Genomic DNA, 17,749 nt, shown 5'->3' on the forward strand with positions numbered 1-17,749 from the left:
TGTGTAAGAGATGACACTGGAGAGAAGGCGGTGAGCGAAGTCCGCGAAAAGTAATTGAGGATAGCCATATTGAACGTCGACGCCATGTTGACTAAAGCCTGCGACTTCAGTTGCTCAGCCGCCAGAGAGGCTTGAGTGGTAGCATACCGCTGGGCGTATCTGGTAACCACAGCGATAAACACACACTTTGCGGAAGTAAACAGAGGAAAGGGACGTAGTGAGTTGGCCGCCCTTTTCGAGCTGTGGCATAGTTTGAAAAATGAATGTGGCGAAGTATGACGCACAAAATAGTATATGTCAACCCAAATGAATCAGCGTGGTCATACTTGCGCGACACGCCAGGGTGGCCTGCCACAAGGAAATCATGAAGTTGCAGCGATGAGAGTTTTCATTGGGTACTTGAGAATAAAAACGAGCACATCAGAGACGTCCGAGGGACATTTCTAGGGTACAACAGCACATCCCCCCCCCAAAGAATAAATAAATACATCACGAATATAAGCTTACGAATCGGGACATCATAAGATCGAGCACTATGGCGCTTGTTGATATTGTTTAGGATGACGTCAGCATTTCATTCAGCGTTTATCTCTGATACAATGAGTTGAAGTTCCGTTTATTTGCATCACAATGGCAGGCGTAATCAGGCAAACATTGACAGTATTTCATTGGAGAGTGCCTGTCTACTCTGTGGAGATTACGTATGACAATGACAACAAACACAGAAAGCTTTGCTTACACCGATTCGCACATACATGGGATCCGCATAATTTTTTTACTGTCAATTTAAATGCTTAAGAATGGCGCTCATTACCGCAATATTTCCATTAATAGTGAGCAAAAGCGGCTGTCTTATCCACAGTAGAATTGATTTAAATGGCTTTAATCCCATAGACATTATATCGTTGCTGATTTCCGTGGGATTGGAGTCGTCAAAATGGGGTACAGTTGACAGAGAAATCAGGAGGTTAATGGACGGCAAGAAAGCAGAAGCTTGCACAAGACCTCAGGGTTATAAAATGACTTGTTGAGGAGCTTGGTCAGGGGGCCACGCAATGGTTTCCATGCCTATTAAAAATCCTCCAAAATATGAGCAGAGGCCGACAAAAATGCGGGCCTTTTGGGAAAGGTGAAACCGCTGGAAATTTCAGGACAGCATTAGCCTAAATATAAAAGATGAGTCGGGTCTGAAATATTGGATGCGGACTCCATCACATTGAATACAGTGCATTCTACGGTGTCATTCTTAGACAGATGGTACCGATTCTCGCGCAATGAGGATGGGAACAAATTGTCTCACCTGCCGGCTGTCACCTTCCTCCTACTGCCAACATTCCTTCCCCTCCGTAGTTGCTTAGCTTTTATTGGGTTCGGCTGCTAATCACGAGGTCTCGGGATCGAATCCCAACCACGGCAGCCGTATTTCAATGGGCGTGAAATGCGAAAACCCGCGTACTTAGGGTTAGGCGCACGTTAAAAACTCCCAAGTGATCTAAATTATTCCCGAATCCTCCACTACGGCGTGCCTCATAATGAAACCGTGGTTTTGGCAAGTAAAAGCTCATAATGTGTTATGTAAGATTCGTTAAGGATGTCCTGGGCAGTCGCACAACTCTTGAATACAATCAAGTGTCAGGAGTTGTGCGTGAGGTCTTTGAATATGTGGATAGCCTTTATGGCGTTCGATAGCTGCTAGCCTATATTGCGGCTATATAATAAAGGTGGGACGGAAACATGGTAGAGAATGTGGAGAACATACAAATCCCGCATATATTACTGCACAATAATATTAAATAACGTTCTTGCTTCACGCAGTGGATAACCGCCATATGAGACTACTTGGAAACTAACTGCAAGTACTGTATATGTCGTACCCAAGGGTGTACCTGGCCTGGTGGCCAGTAAATGTGACCTAATATTGCGAGCAGCTTCGGCCATAGCATGCTAACGGACGACGACACAGACTGCAGTGAATAGCGCAAGATTGGACAGGGGACACTAAAGACGCTACAAGGACAAGCGCCCAGTTGGAAGTTTGCGCTTATCCTTGTCGCCTCTTTATTGTCCCGTGTCCACTCTTGCGCTAGTCACTTTAGCATGGAATACCGACTAGCCCGGTCTCACATCCTGCGACGACACAGGGACAGTTTGCTCAACTCTTGTGTCGTGACTTTTGTGTCAAGGTGAAAAACCAACATATTAATGTGTATGTCTTAATACTTAAGCACATCTATGTTTGCACATGGGGCGGTAGCCCATGAGTGCACATTGCAAAGTCGCTAGTGAAATAATTATGTGCACCGTAACGAATTCGATAGGGGAGAATCAAAATCCGTCCACGAAGACGTCTCTAGTAGACGCTGTGCGATGTTCGGACGTTAACAATGTGTGCCGACTGAAGAAAGGCTGCCCCGAAGGGCTTCTGACGGTTAGGCTAGTTTCTTTACTCCGTAGAATGAAAAAAAAGAAAAAGAAAACGAAAAATAAAGAAGAAAGAAAGTACCGCATCTGAAGCCCAGAATCAACCATTGCCCGCCGCGAGTAAACGCTGGATGACGAGTAATTTCCAGGCGACGAGCGAATACGCCTGATCAAGAACACTGATAACGCCGGCGGGACAAGTATTGTGGCGAAGTTCAATGCGCAGGGATAGCTTTTACTTTTTTTATTTTTGTTTGGTTGACGTCATCACGCGTCACCGCGGGAAGTTTGAAGAGTTTAAGATCAGTACGCCACGTGGTGGCACTCACGCGAACTAAACCCTTCTGTCCAGAAAAGCTGGATACGAAGACGCAGCTGTTATACACTTTTCTCTTCAGGGATAATGGCAACCTGAGAATGCCTGCCAAATAATGATCTGAGAATGCCTGCCAAACGCACCCCAGCCCATTCTTATTCTTTTGATTATTTCAGTCTCATGATCCGGATCCGCGGCCACTACCTGTCCTAAGTAGATGTATTCCTTTACCACTTCTAGTGCCTCGCTACCTATCGTAAACTGCTGTTCTCTTCCGACTGTTAAACATTACTTTAGATTTCTGCTGATTAAATTTTAGACCAACCCTTCTGCTTTGCCTCTCCAGGTCAGTGAGCATGCATTGCAATTGGTCCCCTGAGTTACTAAGCAAGGCAATATCATCAGCCGATCGCAAGTTACTAAGGTATTCTCCATTGACTCTTATTCCTAATTCTTCCCAATCCAGGTCTCTGAATACCTCCTGTAAACACGCTGTGAATAGAATTGGAGAGATCGAATCTCCCTGCCTGACGCCTTTCTTTATTGGGATTTTGTTGCTTTCTTTATGGAGGACTATGGTGGCTGTGGAGCCGCTATTGATATCTTTCAGTATTTTTACATACGGCTCGTCTACACCCTGATTCCGTAATGCCTCCATAACTGCTGAGGTTTCGACTGAATCAAACGTTCTCGTAATCAATGAAAGCTATATATAAGGGTTGGTTATATTCCGCACATTTCTCTATCACCTGATCGATAGTGTCAATACGGTCTATTGTTGAGTAGCCTTTACGGAACCTTGCCTGGTCCTTTGGTTGACAGAAGTCCAAGGTGATCCTGATTCTATTTGCGATTACCTTAGTAAATACATTGTAGGCAACGGACAGTAAGCTGATCGGTCTATAATTTTTCAAGGTTTTGGCATCCCCTTTCTTATGGATTAGGATTATGTTAGCGTTCTTCCAAGATTCCGGTACGCTCGAGGTCATGAGGCATTGCGTATGCAGGGTGGCCAGTTTTTCTAGAACAATCTGCCCACCATTCTTCAACAAATCTGCTGTTACCAGATCCTCCCTAGCTGCCTTCACCCTTTTCATAGTTCCCTAGGGTATCTTTACTTCTCCCGGCGTTACTTGTGGGATTTCAAATCCCTCTAGACTATTATATATTCTATTATCGTCGTGGGTGCCACTGATACTGTATAAATCTCTGTAGAACTCCTCAGCCACTTGAACTATCTCATCCATATTAATAATGATATTGCCGGCTTTGTCTCTTAACGCATACATCTGATTCTTACCTATTCCTAGTTTCTTCTTCACGGCTTTTAGGCTTCCTCCGTTCCTGAGAGCACGTTCAATTCTATCTATATTATACTTCCTTATGTCAGCTGTCTTACTCTTGTTGATTAACTTGGAAAGTTCTGCCAGTTCTATTCTAGCTGTAGGGTTAAAGCTTTGATACATTGGCGCTTCTTGATCATATCTTTCGTCTCCTGCGATAGCTTACTGGTATCCTGTCTAACGTAGTTACCAGCGACTTCTATTGCACCCTCCTTATTGATGCCCGTACGATTGTCGTTCATTGCTTCCAGAGTAGGTCCTCTTTCTGAGTTAAAGCCGAATACCTGTTTTGTAGCTTGATCCGAAATTCCTCTATTTTCCCTCTTACCGCTAATTCATTGATCGGCTTCTTATCTACCAGTTTCTTCCGTGCCCTCCGCAAGTCTAGGCTAATTCGAGTTCTTACCATCCTATGGTCACTGCAGCGCACCTTGCCGAGCACGTCTACATCTTGTATGATGCCAGGGTTCGCGCAGAGTATAAAGTCGATTTCATTTTAGTCTCACCATTCGGGCTCCTCCACGTCCACTTTCGGCTAACCCGCTTGCGGAAAAAGGTATTCATTATCCGCATATTATTCTGTTCTGCAAACTCTACTAATAAACTCTCCTCTGCAATTCCTAGAGCCTATGCCATATTCCCCCACTGACTTGTCTCCGGCCTGCTTCTTGCCTACCCTGCCATTGAAATCGCCCATCAGTATACTGTATTTTGTTTTGACTTTAGCCATCGCCGATTCCACGTCTTCATAGAAGTTTTCGACTTCTTGGTCATCGTGACTGGATGTAGGGGCCTAGACCTGTACGACCTTCAATTTGTACCTCTTATTAAGTTTCACAACAAGATCTGCCACGCTCTCGTTAATGCTATAGAGTTCCTGTATATTACCAGCTATAGCCTTATTAATCAGGAATCCGACTCCTAGTTCTCGTCTCTCCGCTAAGCTCCGGCAGCACAGGACGTGCCCGCTTTTTCAATGCTTCTTTTGTCCTCCTAACTTCACTGAGCCCTATCCCATTTACTGCCTTCTAGTTCATCCAATAGCACAGCTAGGCTCGCCTCAGTAGATAACGTTCTAGCGTTAAACGTTGCCAGGTTCATATTCCAATGGCGGCCTCTCCGGAGCCAGGGATTCTTAGCACCCTCTGCTGTGTCGCAGGTCTGACCACCGCCGTGGTCAGTTGCTTCGCAGCTGCTGGGGACTGAGGGGCCGGGGTTTGATTGTTGTATTCATATAGGAGGTTGTGGCCAAGCACTGCACCAGGGTGGCCAATCCTGCTCTGGTGACGGAGTGCGTTACCGGTTCTGGTCACCAGGATGAGGCCGCACTCCAGGCCTGTTGATGCAATTTTATCAACACACTGATTTTTTTTTTAAATTCCGGTGGAAAATTGCGCGGCACCGGGATTCGAACCACGGTCCTCTTGCACGCGAGGCGGATGCTCTACGTCTGCGCCACCGCTGCACCCTCATAACAGTAGGAGTACGAAATGCGCACGTGCGGTGGGGTTGCCCTTTGCTTCGCGCCGAGGACTACATGCGTAATTTTAGCCACTTATTATCGCTATGCGTGAAAGTGGAAAGGCTAATTTCTTTGTGCAATGAATAATGGAACTGAAACAGAGAATGTCAACCGCATGAGCCGTCTCTACCGATCATATCATGATGTAAAGAAACTATTAATGACACGCGTTGTAAAGTGCTTGTGCAAATGTATTTGTCAGAATAAACGTGTGTGTTACCCTGCTCCTATAGCCACTGCATTTTGTTCGCTCTCACAAGCAAAAAGTCAGCCGAAACAATAAACTAAACTTGTGCATTCAAAGTGAACTTACTCGAATGCACATATATATATATATATATATATATATATATATATATATATATATATATGAGAGGATGTGCGACCACGTTCAGGAAGCACTATAACTTACTGACACAGAGCGACCTTCTTAAAACATTTTCACGGAATCACCAAGAGTGGTCTATCGTCTCTCTAGGAATCTGCGTGACCTAGTAACCTTTTCCAAGACTAAAGCGATTGCTGCTGCTGGTTGTAATCCCTGCAATAAGCCCCGTTGTAAAGTTTGTACTCATATGACCACATTAAAGAATGCTAGGAGCACAGCATCCAATTTTTCTGTTAAAATCAACGGCGACTTCAGTTGCGACATTACTAACATCATCTATCTGCTTGAATCTTCCGTTTGTCATATGCAGTATATCGGTCAGACCGAAACATCTTTTCGTATCAGATTCAACAACCACAAAGCACACGTTAACAGCTTGCCGCACCCTCCATTATCTAAACATGTTCGACTGCCCGGTCATACGTTTGACAACATCAAAGTAACAGTAATAAAATCAGGTTTCAAATCGCCCCATGATCGAGAAGTACGAGAATCCTTTCTCATTCATAAATTTAAAACCGTGTCATCTGGTATCAATGAGAGCGTAGGAAAAATGTCGTGCCTTTCTGCCATATCTTGATGTGTATATTCTTGTACAGAATTGACAAACCATGCAAAAACAATTTGTTCCTAGTTTTGCCATGTCGCAATTGATATTTTGTAACTTCATGCACAATCATCGTGATACCATAATGATATTTCATACATATCATTTATCGTGCTCAAGTTATACTTACTGCTGCACTTTTTGTGTTATTATTTGCAAGCGTACACGTGCATGTAGTGCTGATTATGCCCACTTGCGCATGCCCATGAAAGCGGGTGCGCACTTGTATCCGTGTTTATTCTGACGAAGGCCTTGCCTCGGCCGAAACGTTAAAACATTAAACGATGCAATTTTCGTAAGTGCGCTCCTTTGCTTCTTCAGAAGCCAACAAACACTGACACCAAGGACAACATAGGGGAAATTACTTAATTAATGAAAGTGGATGAAAAACAACTAGTTGTTTTTTCATCCACTTTCATTAATTTATCGTTTCTTTATTTCATTCATTAAGCACAAGTAATTTCCCCTATGTTGTCCTTGGTGTCAGTGTTTCTTGGCTTCTTATGAAATGACTAATAAAAATCGGGCCCCTCGGTTAACCCCCAACCCCCTTTCTTCTCGTTATATATATATATATATATATATATATATATATATATATATATATATATATATATATAGTCGCCAGCAAATTTACTGGCGGCTTTCTCTAACCAGCGTCCGGCTCCCAACTGCTTTCAATTTCGACCACCACAGCGGTTCTGTTTTTGTCGTTCTTTCAACAACCATCTACGCTATCTGGCACTGCGAACGGTAAGATGTCGTTCTGCCACTAACTTAATGCCTGTGCATTTGTTTCAGTGCTCGTGCACACGAATCTGTGGAAAGTGCACTACCTCCCTGGAGAGGATTCCGAAAACATCGCATTTGCTGCTGGCGGCTTCATTACGGAATGACGTTGCCTTCGTGCCTCTCCGCACGTCAAGGAAGTGCCACAATAGAGCAATAAAGTGACACATCCCATTAAAATTTAAGTTCTTACATGTCTTCATTTAACTCATGAGTTGTTGCTGTTCTGCCAAAGAGACACAAATTAAGGGCGAAAAACAACTACACTTGTACATTAAAAAAATTAATCCGTCGAATTGATTGGCGCTATTGACAGAGTTTGTCGTTTCCATTTGTCTATGGTAGGACATATGCCCGTGAAGTAATAGCGCTGTACGAAGGCTTCAATTAACATTTTCAGAAAAACAAAGACAGTGATGGTGATCACAGTTGTCTTTGCGTGGCTATGATAGGCCTACAGTGACTTGGAAGAAGTATCCAAGCTATTAAACTAGGAAGGCTTAGGAGTGAGAATCGACGGCGAATATCTCAGCAACCTTCGGTTTGCAGATGATGCTTTCCTGTTCAGCGACACTGGGGACGAATTACAACAAATTATTGGAGCACCTTAACAAAGAAAGTGCAAGAGTGGGGTTGAAGATTATTGTGCAGAAGACAAAGATAATGTCCAATAGCCTGGCAAGGGAACAAGAGTTCAAGATTGCCAGTCAGCCCCTAGAGTCCGTGAACGGGTACGTTTATCTAGGTCAGTTGCTGACAGTGGATGCTGATCATGAGAAGGAAATTTACAGAAAAATAAAAATGTGATAAATATGGGTTGGAGCATCGGAGGAAAGTTTTCATTCTTCCAGGGGGGGGGGGAGGGGGGGGGCAACTAGCTTTTTTGGAACCTCGCCCACACGCGCGCGCGCGCGCGCGCGCGCGCACGCACACACACAGACACACACACACACACACACACACACACACACACACACACACACACACACACATATATATATATATATATATATATATATATATATATATATATATATATATATATATATCACTTCCGTCAATCGCCATTACTTCCGTGAACGATTCTTCGAGGTCACGCGAAGTTTTTTAAGGTGCAAACATCAAAGAGAGATAAGAGATGAGAAAGGCAGTGAGGTTTACCGGAAGATGGATGTCCAGTTTGCTACCCTGCACGGAGGAAGGGGAGACTGAAAGTTATATATATATATATATATATATATATATATATATATATATATATATATATATATATATATATATATATATATATATATATATATATATATATATATATATATATAACTGTGCACACAAGGAAGCAGTGGGAGTGGGAAGGAAGGGAGAACACACACACACGCACAAAGGAACGCAGGAGTGTCACAGCCGTTCAAGCAGGTCGCCCGCAAGTTCAACTCTCGGTACCGGGAGTCCGAACAAAAGCAGAACTCTCGTCGCCAGCTTTCAAGCAACTCTCTCTCCTCATGCTGCAGGAGGCATACAAGAACATCTTCAGCTTTACACTGATGGCTCGAGAACTGTGGACGGATCTGCAGGAGCCGTGATCTCTCCCGAAAAGTCCGTGACCATTAAGTTTGAAACTTCACACCGGACAACGTCGACTACTGCGGAGCTTGCTGCACTTCGCAGCGCGCTTCGCATGATCCAATAAGATCTACGACGAAGATGGTGCATACTCACCGATTTGAAGGTTGCCCTGCATTGGTTGCTTCCGCTTTACGTCGTAGACCACAAGAACAACGTATGCTGGAAATAAGGCAGCTATATCACCACCTAGCAGTGAAAGGACATGCATCACTTTTCAGTAGCTCCCAGGCCATTGCGGCATCATGAGTGAAAAACGCCGATGAAGCTGCTAGGAGGGCTCACGAAGATGTCGTGAAGGAAGCCATCTCGCGTCAAGAACTGACGCCGCAACAAAGCTTCGCATACTAGCGCTTGATGCCACAATATCCATGTGGCTTCCGACATACTTAACTGCACCGCCTGGACCCGTCCCTCCGACTGCACATTCCATCTGGACTTTCCCGAATCGAGACAACTGTGGCTTGGGGCGTCTTTCACGAACGCATTTGCTTGCCGCATCGAAATGGCTGACAGTGTTGTCTGTGGTAGTTGCGGCAGCGAGAAAACAGTCGAACGTATCCTCTTTTATTGCCCTCGGTACAGTTCCCAGAGACAGTCGTGACAACGTTGGCACGCCTCAACGACCGGTCGCTTTCTGAGCAGACTAGCTTAGAGTGCCGGCTGTTGCGATCTTCACACTGTTATTAAAGATAATATATGTAGATACTGTAAAGGCGTTTATTGGTCACCGGCGTTTGGGACCGACCGTTAGAGCAGGGCACGGACTCCAAGCACGAGCCACATTCAGAGCAAAAGCGCTGAAGAGGACGACCCACTAGAAAACACTGGGGAGGACAACCCATTATATCGTTCCACTCCTTCTCTACAATTACCCCTGGTAACCAAAGGGAGCCACCCGTCGACCTAACAGCTTATTACTGTGAGTTAGTTACAGTAGGTCTGGTGGCGGTCGTCGTTGATAATGCGTCGTCTACGGCGGCGCATGTCCGAAGACGGTTCAACGGGCTCGATCACGTAGTTTACGGAGATGTGCGTTCGACGACGTGGTCGGGCCTTCATACTTGGGCAGTAGTTTCGATGAGAGCCTAGGTGCAGTCAGTGGCGTAGCTAGGTCCTCTCGCTCCCGGGGACCACAAGTCTTCTGTCCCATCCCCCCCCCCCCTGTGCGTAGTCAGGAAGGCGAAGATATCAAAATTTTCGGGGAGGGGGGGTGATGTTTCAGCTGAGCACAGCTGCCATGCCTCCCCTCCCCCCCCTTCGCTTTCGGTCCCAGAGATAGCAAATGTAGCAGGCATACACGTTGTTTTATTTTCTGCACCAAATAACACAGGCTTCTGTACTGATAACTTGGGATACGCGCATTTGCACATATGCTGTCAGACTGCAAGGCTTGGCGGCGAATACAGATGCGGCATCGTAGAAAATATGGCTCACAAGTAACAATACTTCAACAAAGATTTAATTCGCCATCTTAGAGGCGATATTGCATTTGCAATATTGATGCCAGACAGTCATGTGTTGGCCAGCAGCAACTTCGCAGAATTCGTTGTAGGTACTACCGCGTGCAGTGTTTTAGCTGTGGGCAGTCCTAAACCCAAACAAAAATTGAATAGCATGTCAGTGAGGCTGATCTCGTCACCCTATTAGAAAACGCCACCAGCTTCCCTGTTGTGAGGGCGTCAATGCTTTGACAATTACCAGTTCTCTTCATTCTTATCCATAGATCATTTCTTTATTTGTTGCTATTGTCAAACTTGATTATCCGAGCTGCGGTGCCGCCACAATGTTCGGTACGGAATACAGCACGCTCCGTATCGATTCCTGGCGTCACCTCACAAAAAACAAGAAGGCCACCGTGAAGCCCATGCCAGCGAAAGCTCGCGCTACTGTTCGTTTGCGATCGCAAGGGAGAGGATAGAGAGGTCGCCGTCACTGGCGCACTATTTCATATTTATTTCGGTAACGCCATACTGGGCCGTCCGCAGTGCCAAAGTACTTCAGGCTGTAGCAGCCATGACGATTTTGTTTAGAGAATAAGCTTTTGTTGAGTTACTAATATGACTTTGGGTCATCAATTCCCTAATTGCAATGTTTCCACTATAATTGCTATTTAATGAGTCATTTAAGATATCCTATTTTAAGATGGCGCGGACTGACTGGAACAGGGACTCAAGAGCCACATCGCTAGATTGCATATGTTTAGCGAGGCCCGCTCTGAGCACGAGTGCGCCGCACATTAAATGTTCCGCGAAGGCGAGTAGTTTAGCGACCACTTAGAGAATTTATTTTTTTTAGCCCGCACATTCGTGCAATTATTACGTAAGGTGTTGATAAAGCTTCAGCCGACAATGCTGCGGCACTATACACATCTGGTACATGAATGAATGAATGAATGTTTATTTTGACAGAAAAAAAATACGGAGAATCACTGTCAAAGAGGCTGTCGCGGTAGCTCAATTGGTAGAGCATCGCACGCGAAATGCGAATGTTGTGGGATCGTTCCCCACCTGAAAGAAAGGGGGCTCAACACCGCTGCAGGAATGGCGCACTCACCCTTAATAATGTTTTAGGTGGGCGTGCTCACGATTGTGCCCGTGGCTGGGTGCCTGGCAACTTCAATGACTGCTACTGCATGCACTGCGGATGCATCAACAAGCTGGCCTCCCCCGGATCTTTTCCACCATTGGACGCCACCAGTGCTTTTTGGCCGGACTTCCCACGCTAGCTGGCAACCTGTATCTACATCTACCGCTTCCGCTATCAATCGTGGCCTCAGTGTACATAAGGGGCGCTATTCTGGACATTCTGCCATTTTCTTCGATGCATGACGTAGGCGCGACGCAAACAAAATGGCGCTGGTGGCCCAGTTTTGCTTACGTAACGTTACGCCAACTTGACGTTTCGCCTAAGAAACTAAAATGAAGGCACTGAATGTAGCGTTATCAGTAAAGCAAAACAGTTTTCCTCCGCAGTAAAAATAAAGCAGCTATCTCAAAGCATATGATGATTCCGTCGAAAACGCTTCTCGCTTCCGTCGTCTGCTGCGTACAAGCCGTCGTCTGCTTCAATAGCTAGGATGCGTGTCCCCGGAAAATGGAATGAGTCATCGCATGTTGGCGCCAACGCGCTTGTTTTCTTGCTTGAGACAACATACGCGACCTACCAGTGGTGATGCGCGCACGTTCGGCCACGTTATCGCTATTTCGTGAAACGCAAGTGACTCAGCCCGACTCGGCTGGCTGAGAAACGGCCGAATATCAGCGATAGCGTTGCGCGCGCCAGAGATATCCACTAGCGCGACGCAAGCGCCGGCGCTGCCATCTCTTGTTCATTTCGCTGGTGCGGGAGGAAACTTCAAGGCGCCGCCTTGCGTACATTTCTTTTTATAAATTAGAAAGAGGCCGTTCTCATAACTTTTGATTGTGCGAAAAGGCATTAATCTTGATTACAATACAAATGCAGCAGTGAAAAGTGGACAACATTTCCGAAAGTTTGCTATGTTCAACCAATCTTATTTCGTATAAACTCGTTCTTTTAAAAAATGATGGCCCCAAACACAAATGCCAACACTACCCGAGAGCGATGCAAATACTATGAGCACGCGTTATGAACAAAATATTTTCGTGGCGCCAAACGGCGGGGAAAATGTGGCGATACACATTCCTCTCGGCTGTCATTGCATATGGCTGCTCATTAGCATAATTCGCGCGGCTCGTCGCAGCAAAAATTATGGCGGAAAATCTCCGCAATGGCGGCCCAGCGCAACGTCACGCATCGTCAAAATGACGTTTACGAAACAGCCCTTCCTGTGACGCTCCTCACGAGATATTCCTTCAGCCAATCAGCAAGCTGGCATGGCACATATCTTGGATCGCCAGCACATATTCGCGCAATTGCAGATGCATTGCACTGGCTTCTGCACGCTACCGCTCACATTCTTTTTGAAGCGCTAACATCACAATATATCTGCCAAGGACGAAAAAATTTATTAGTCCATAAAATTTGCAGCTTTACGTCACGTTTCGTCATCTTGATGAAAACGCAAAATGACATTTCGCAAAATTTCCGTTTCCCGGCACAAATTTCAAGGCACGTGAGCTCGCCACAGCCAATCAGAGAGTCAACATGGCGGATAATGGCGGCCGTGCAGCCGCCATGCGTGTCGAGAATAGCACCCAAGGATTCCTCGGCAAGCACTTCACTGGGGCACAACACCGCTGCCGGAATGGCGCACTCACCCTTAATAATGTTTCAGGTGGCCATGCTGACGATTGTGCCCGTGGCTGCGTGCCCGGCAGCTTCAATGACTGCTACTGCATGCACTGCGGATGCATCAACGAGCTGGCCTCCCCCGGATCTTTCCCACTATTGGACGCCACCAGTGCTTTTTGGCCGGACTTCCCACGTTATCTGGCAACCTGTATCTACATCTACCGCTTCCGCTATCAATCGTGGCCTCAGTGTACATAAGGATTCCTCAGCAAGCACTTCACTGGGGCACAACACCGCTGCAGGAATGGCGCACTCACCCTTAATAATGTTTCAGGTGGCCGTGCTGACGATTGTGCCCGTGGCTGCGTGCCCGGCAGCTTCAATGACTGCTACTGCATGCACTGCGGATGCATCAACAAGCTGGCCTCCCCCGGATCTTTCCCACTATTGGACGCCACCAGTGCTTTTTGGCCGGACTTCCCACGTTATCTGGCAACCTGTATCTACATCTACCGCTTCCGCTATCAATCGTGGCCTCAGTGTACATAAGGATTCCTCGGCAAGCACTTCACTGGGGCACAACACCGCTGCAGGAACGGCGCACTCACCCTTAATAATGTTTCAGGTGGCCGTGCTGACGATTGTGCCCGTGGCTGCGTGCCCGGCAGCTTGAATGACTGCTACTGCATGCACTGCGGATGCATCAACAAGCTGGCCTCCCGCGGATCTTTTCCACTATTGGACGCCACCACTGCTTTTTGGCCGGACTTCCCACGTTAGCTGGCAACCTGTATCTACATCTACCGCTTCCGCTATCAATCGTGGCCTCAGGGCGCTATTCTGGGGCGCTATTCTGGACACGCATGGCGGCTGCACGGCCGCCATTATCCGCCATGTTTACTCTCTGATTGGCTGTCGAGAGGTCACGTGTTTTGAAATTTGTGCCGGGAAGCGGAAGTATTGCAAAATGCAATTTTGCGTTTTCATCAAGATGACGAAACGTGACGTGGAGCTGCAAATTTTATGGACTAATACATTTTTTGGGCCCTTGGCAGCTATATTGCGATGTTAGCGCTTCAAAAAGAATTTGAGCGGTAGCGCGCAGAAGCCAGTGCAATGCATCTGCAATTGCGCGAATATGTGGTGGCGATCCAAGATGTGCGCCATGCCAGCTTGCTGATTGGCTGAAGGAATATCTCGTGAGGAGCGTCACAGGAAGGGCTGTTTCGTAAACGTCATTTTGACGATGCGTGACGTTGCGCTGGGCCGCCATTGCTGAGATTTTCCGCCATAATTTTTGCTGCGACGAGCCGCGCGAATTATGCTAATGAGCAGCCATATGCAATGGCAGCCTAGAGGAATGCGTATCGCCACATTTTCCCCGTCGTTTGGCACCACGAAAATTTGTTGTTCATAACGCGTGCTCATAGTATTTGCATCGCTCTCGGGTAGTGTTGACATTTGTGTTTGGGGCCATCATTTTTTAAAAGAACGCGTTTATACGAAATAATATTGGTTGAACATAGCAAACTTTCGGCAATGTTGTCCACTTTTCACTGCTGCATTTGTATTGTAATCAAGATTAATGCCTTTTTGCACAATCAAAAGTTATGACAACGGCCTCTTTCTAATTTATAAAAAGAAATGTACGCAAGGCGGCGCCTTGAAGTTTTCTCCCTCGGTGCGCGTAACCAGCGAAATGAACAAGAGATGGCAGCGCCGGCGCTTGCGTCGCGCTAGTGGATATCTCTGGCGCGCGCAACGCTATCGGTGATACTCGGCCGTTTCTCAGCCAGCCGAGTCGGGCTGAGTCACTTGCGTTTCACGAGATAGCGATGACGTGGCCTAGAACGTGCGCGCATCACCACTGGTAGGTCGCGTATGTTGTCTCAAGCAAGAAAACAAGCGCGTTGGCGCCAACCATGCGATGACTCATTCCATTTCCGGGGACACGCATCCTAGCTATTGAAGCAGACGACGGCTTGTACGCAGCAGACGACGGAAGCGAGAAGCGTTTTCGACGGAATAATCATATGCTTTGAGATAGCTGCTTTATTTTTACTGCGGAAGAAAACTGTTTTGCTTTACTGATAACGCTACATTCAGTGCCATCTTTTCAGTTTCTTAGGCGAAACGTCAAGCTGGCGTCACGTTACGTAAGTAAAACTGGGCCACCAGCGCCATTTTGTTTGCGTCGCGCCTACGTCACGCACCGAAGAAAATGGCGGAATGTCCAGAATAGCGCCCCTAGGGCGCTATTCTGGACATTCCGCCATTTTCTTCGGTGCGTGACTAGGGGCGCTATTCTGGACATTCCGCCATTTTCTTCGGTGCGTGACGTAGGCGCGACGCAAACAAAATGGCGCTGGTGGCCCAGTTTTACTTACGTAACGTGACGCTAGGGGCGCTATTCTGGACATTCCGCCATTTTCTTCGGTGCGTGACGTAGGCGCGACGCAAACAAAATGGCGCTGGTGGCCCAGTTTTACTTACGTAACGTGACGCCAGCTTGACGTTTCGCCTAAGAAACTGAAATGAAGGCACTGAATGTAGCGTTATCAGTAAAGCAAAACACTTTTCCTCCGCAGTAAAAATAAAGCAGCTATCTCAAAGCATATGATTATTCCGTCGAAAACGCTTCTCGCTTCCGTCGTCTGCTGCGTACAAGCCGTCGTCTGCTTCAATAGCTAGGTTGCGTGTCCCCGGAAAATGGAATGAGTCATCGCATGTTGGCGTCAACGCGCTTGTTTTCTTGCTTGAGACAACATACGCGACCTACCAGTGGTGATGCCCGCACGTTCTAGGCCACGTTATCGCTATCTCGTGAAACGCAAGTGACTCAGCCCGACTCGGCTGGGTGAGAAACGGCCGAATATCACCGATAGCGTTGCGCGCGCCAGAGATATCCACTAGCGCGACGCAAGCGCCGGCGCTGCCATCGCTTGTTCATTTCGCTGGTGCGGGAGGAAACTTCAAGGCGCCGCCTTGCGCACATTTCTTTTTATAAATTAGAAAGAGGCCGTTGTCATAACTTTTGATTGTGCGAAACAGCATTAATCTTGATTACAATACAAATGCAGCAGTGAAAAGTGGACAACATTGCCGAAAGTTTGCTATGTTCAACTAATATTATTTCGTATAAGCGCGTTCTTTTAAAAAATGATGGCCCCAAACACAAATGCCAACACTACCCGAGAGCGATGCAAATACTATGAGCACGCGTTATGAACAAAAGATTTTCGTGGTGCCAAACGGCGGGGAAAATGTGGCGATACGCATTCCTCTCGGCTGTCATTGCATATGGCTGCTCATTAGCATAATTCGCGCGGCTCGTCGGAGCAAAAATTATGGCTGAAAATCTCAGCAATGGCGGCCCAGCGCAACATCACGCATCGTCAAAATGACGTTTACGAAACAGCCCTTCCTGTGACGCTCCTCACGAGATATTCCTTCAGCCAATCAGCAAGCTGGCATGGCGCATATCTTGGATCACGACCACATATTCGCGCAATTGCAGATGCATTGCACTGGCTTCTGCACGCTACCGCTCACATTCTTTTTGAAGCGCTAACATCGCAATATAGCTGCCAAGGACCAAAAAAATGTATTAGTCCATAAAATTTGCAGCTCGACGTCACGTTTCGTCATCTTGATGAAAACGCAAAATTGCATTTGGCAATACTTCCGCTTCCCGGCACAAATTTCAAAACACGTGACCTCCCGACAGCCAATCAGAGAGTAAACATGGCGGATAATGGCGGCTGTGCAGCCGCCATGCGTGTCCAGAGGCGCTATTCTGGACATTCCGCCATTTTCTTCGGTGCGTGACGTAGGCGCGACGCAAACAAAATGGCGCTGGTGGCCCAGTTTTGCTTATGTAACGTGACGCCAACTTGACGTTTCGCCTAAGAAACTGAAAAGATGGCACTGAATGTAGCGTTACCAGTAAAGCAAAGCAGTTTTCCTCCGCAGTAAAAATAAAGCAGCTATCTCAAAGCATATGATTATTCCGTCGAAAACGCTTCTCGCTTCCGTCGTCTGCTGCGTACAAGCCGTCGTCTGCTTCAATAGCTAGGATGCGTGTCCCCGGAAAATGGAATGAGTCATCGCATGGTTGGCGCCAACGCGCTTGTTTTCTTGCTTGAGACAACATACGCGACCTACCAGTGGTGATGCGCGCACGTTCTAGGCCACGTCATCGCTATCTCGTGAAACGCAAGTGACTCAGCCCGACTCGGCTGGCTGAGAAACGGCCGAGTATCACCGATAGCGTTGCGCGCGCCAGAGATATCCACTAGCGCGACGCAAGCGCCGGCGCTGCCATCTCTTGTTCATTTCGCTGGTTACGCGCACCGAGGGAGAAAACTTCAAGGCGCCGCCTTGCGTACATTTCTTTTTATAAATTAGAAAGAGGCCGTTGTCATAACTTTTGATTGTGCAAAAAGGCATTAATCTTGATTACAATACAAATGCAGCAGTGAAAAGTGGACAACATTGCCGAAAGTTTGCTATGTTCAACCAATAT

The 17,749-nt window shown here is 46.8% G+C and overlaps 1 protein-coding gene and 1 long non-coding RNA gene across 3 annotated transcripts in view; one reads left to right on the forward strand and one right to left on the reverse strand.

Annotated features, from left to right (window-relative positions):
* The window catches only part of LOC126520959 (uncharacterized), a 114,148-nt gene extending 106,595 nt beyond the window's left edge, over nucleotides 1-7,553 (forward strand). The window contains exon 7 of the mRNA XM_050169796.3: nucleotides 7,399-7,553. Coding sequence (XP_050025753.1) covers nucleotides 7,399-7,493 — 95 coding nt within the window. The 3' untranslated portion in view covers nucleotides 7,494-7,553. The remainder of the gene's footprint in view (nucleotides 1-7,398) is intronic.
* LOC129382154 (uncharacterized) overlaps nucleotides 1-17,749 on the reverse strand; it is a 241,420-nt gene that overhangs the window by 98,424 nt on the left and 125,247 nt on the right. The gene's annotated exons all lie outside the window — the stretch shown is intronic.

Source organism: Dermacentor andersoni, chromosome 3, assembly GCF_023375885.2.
Source record: "Dermacentor andersoni chromosome 3, qqDerAnde1_hic_scaffold, whole genome shotgun sequence".
Classification (NCBI taxonomy): Eukaryota; Metazoa; Arthropoda; class Arachnida; order Ixodida; family Ixodidae; genus Dermacentor; species Dermacentor andersoni.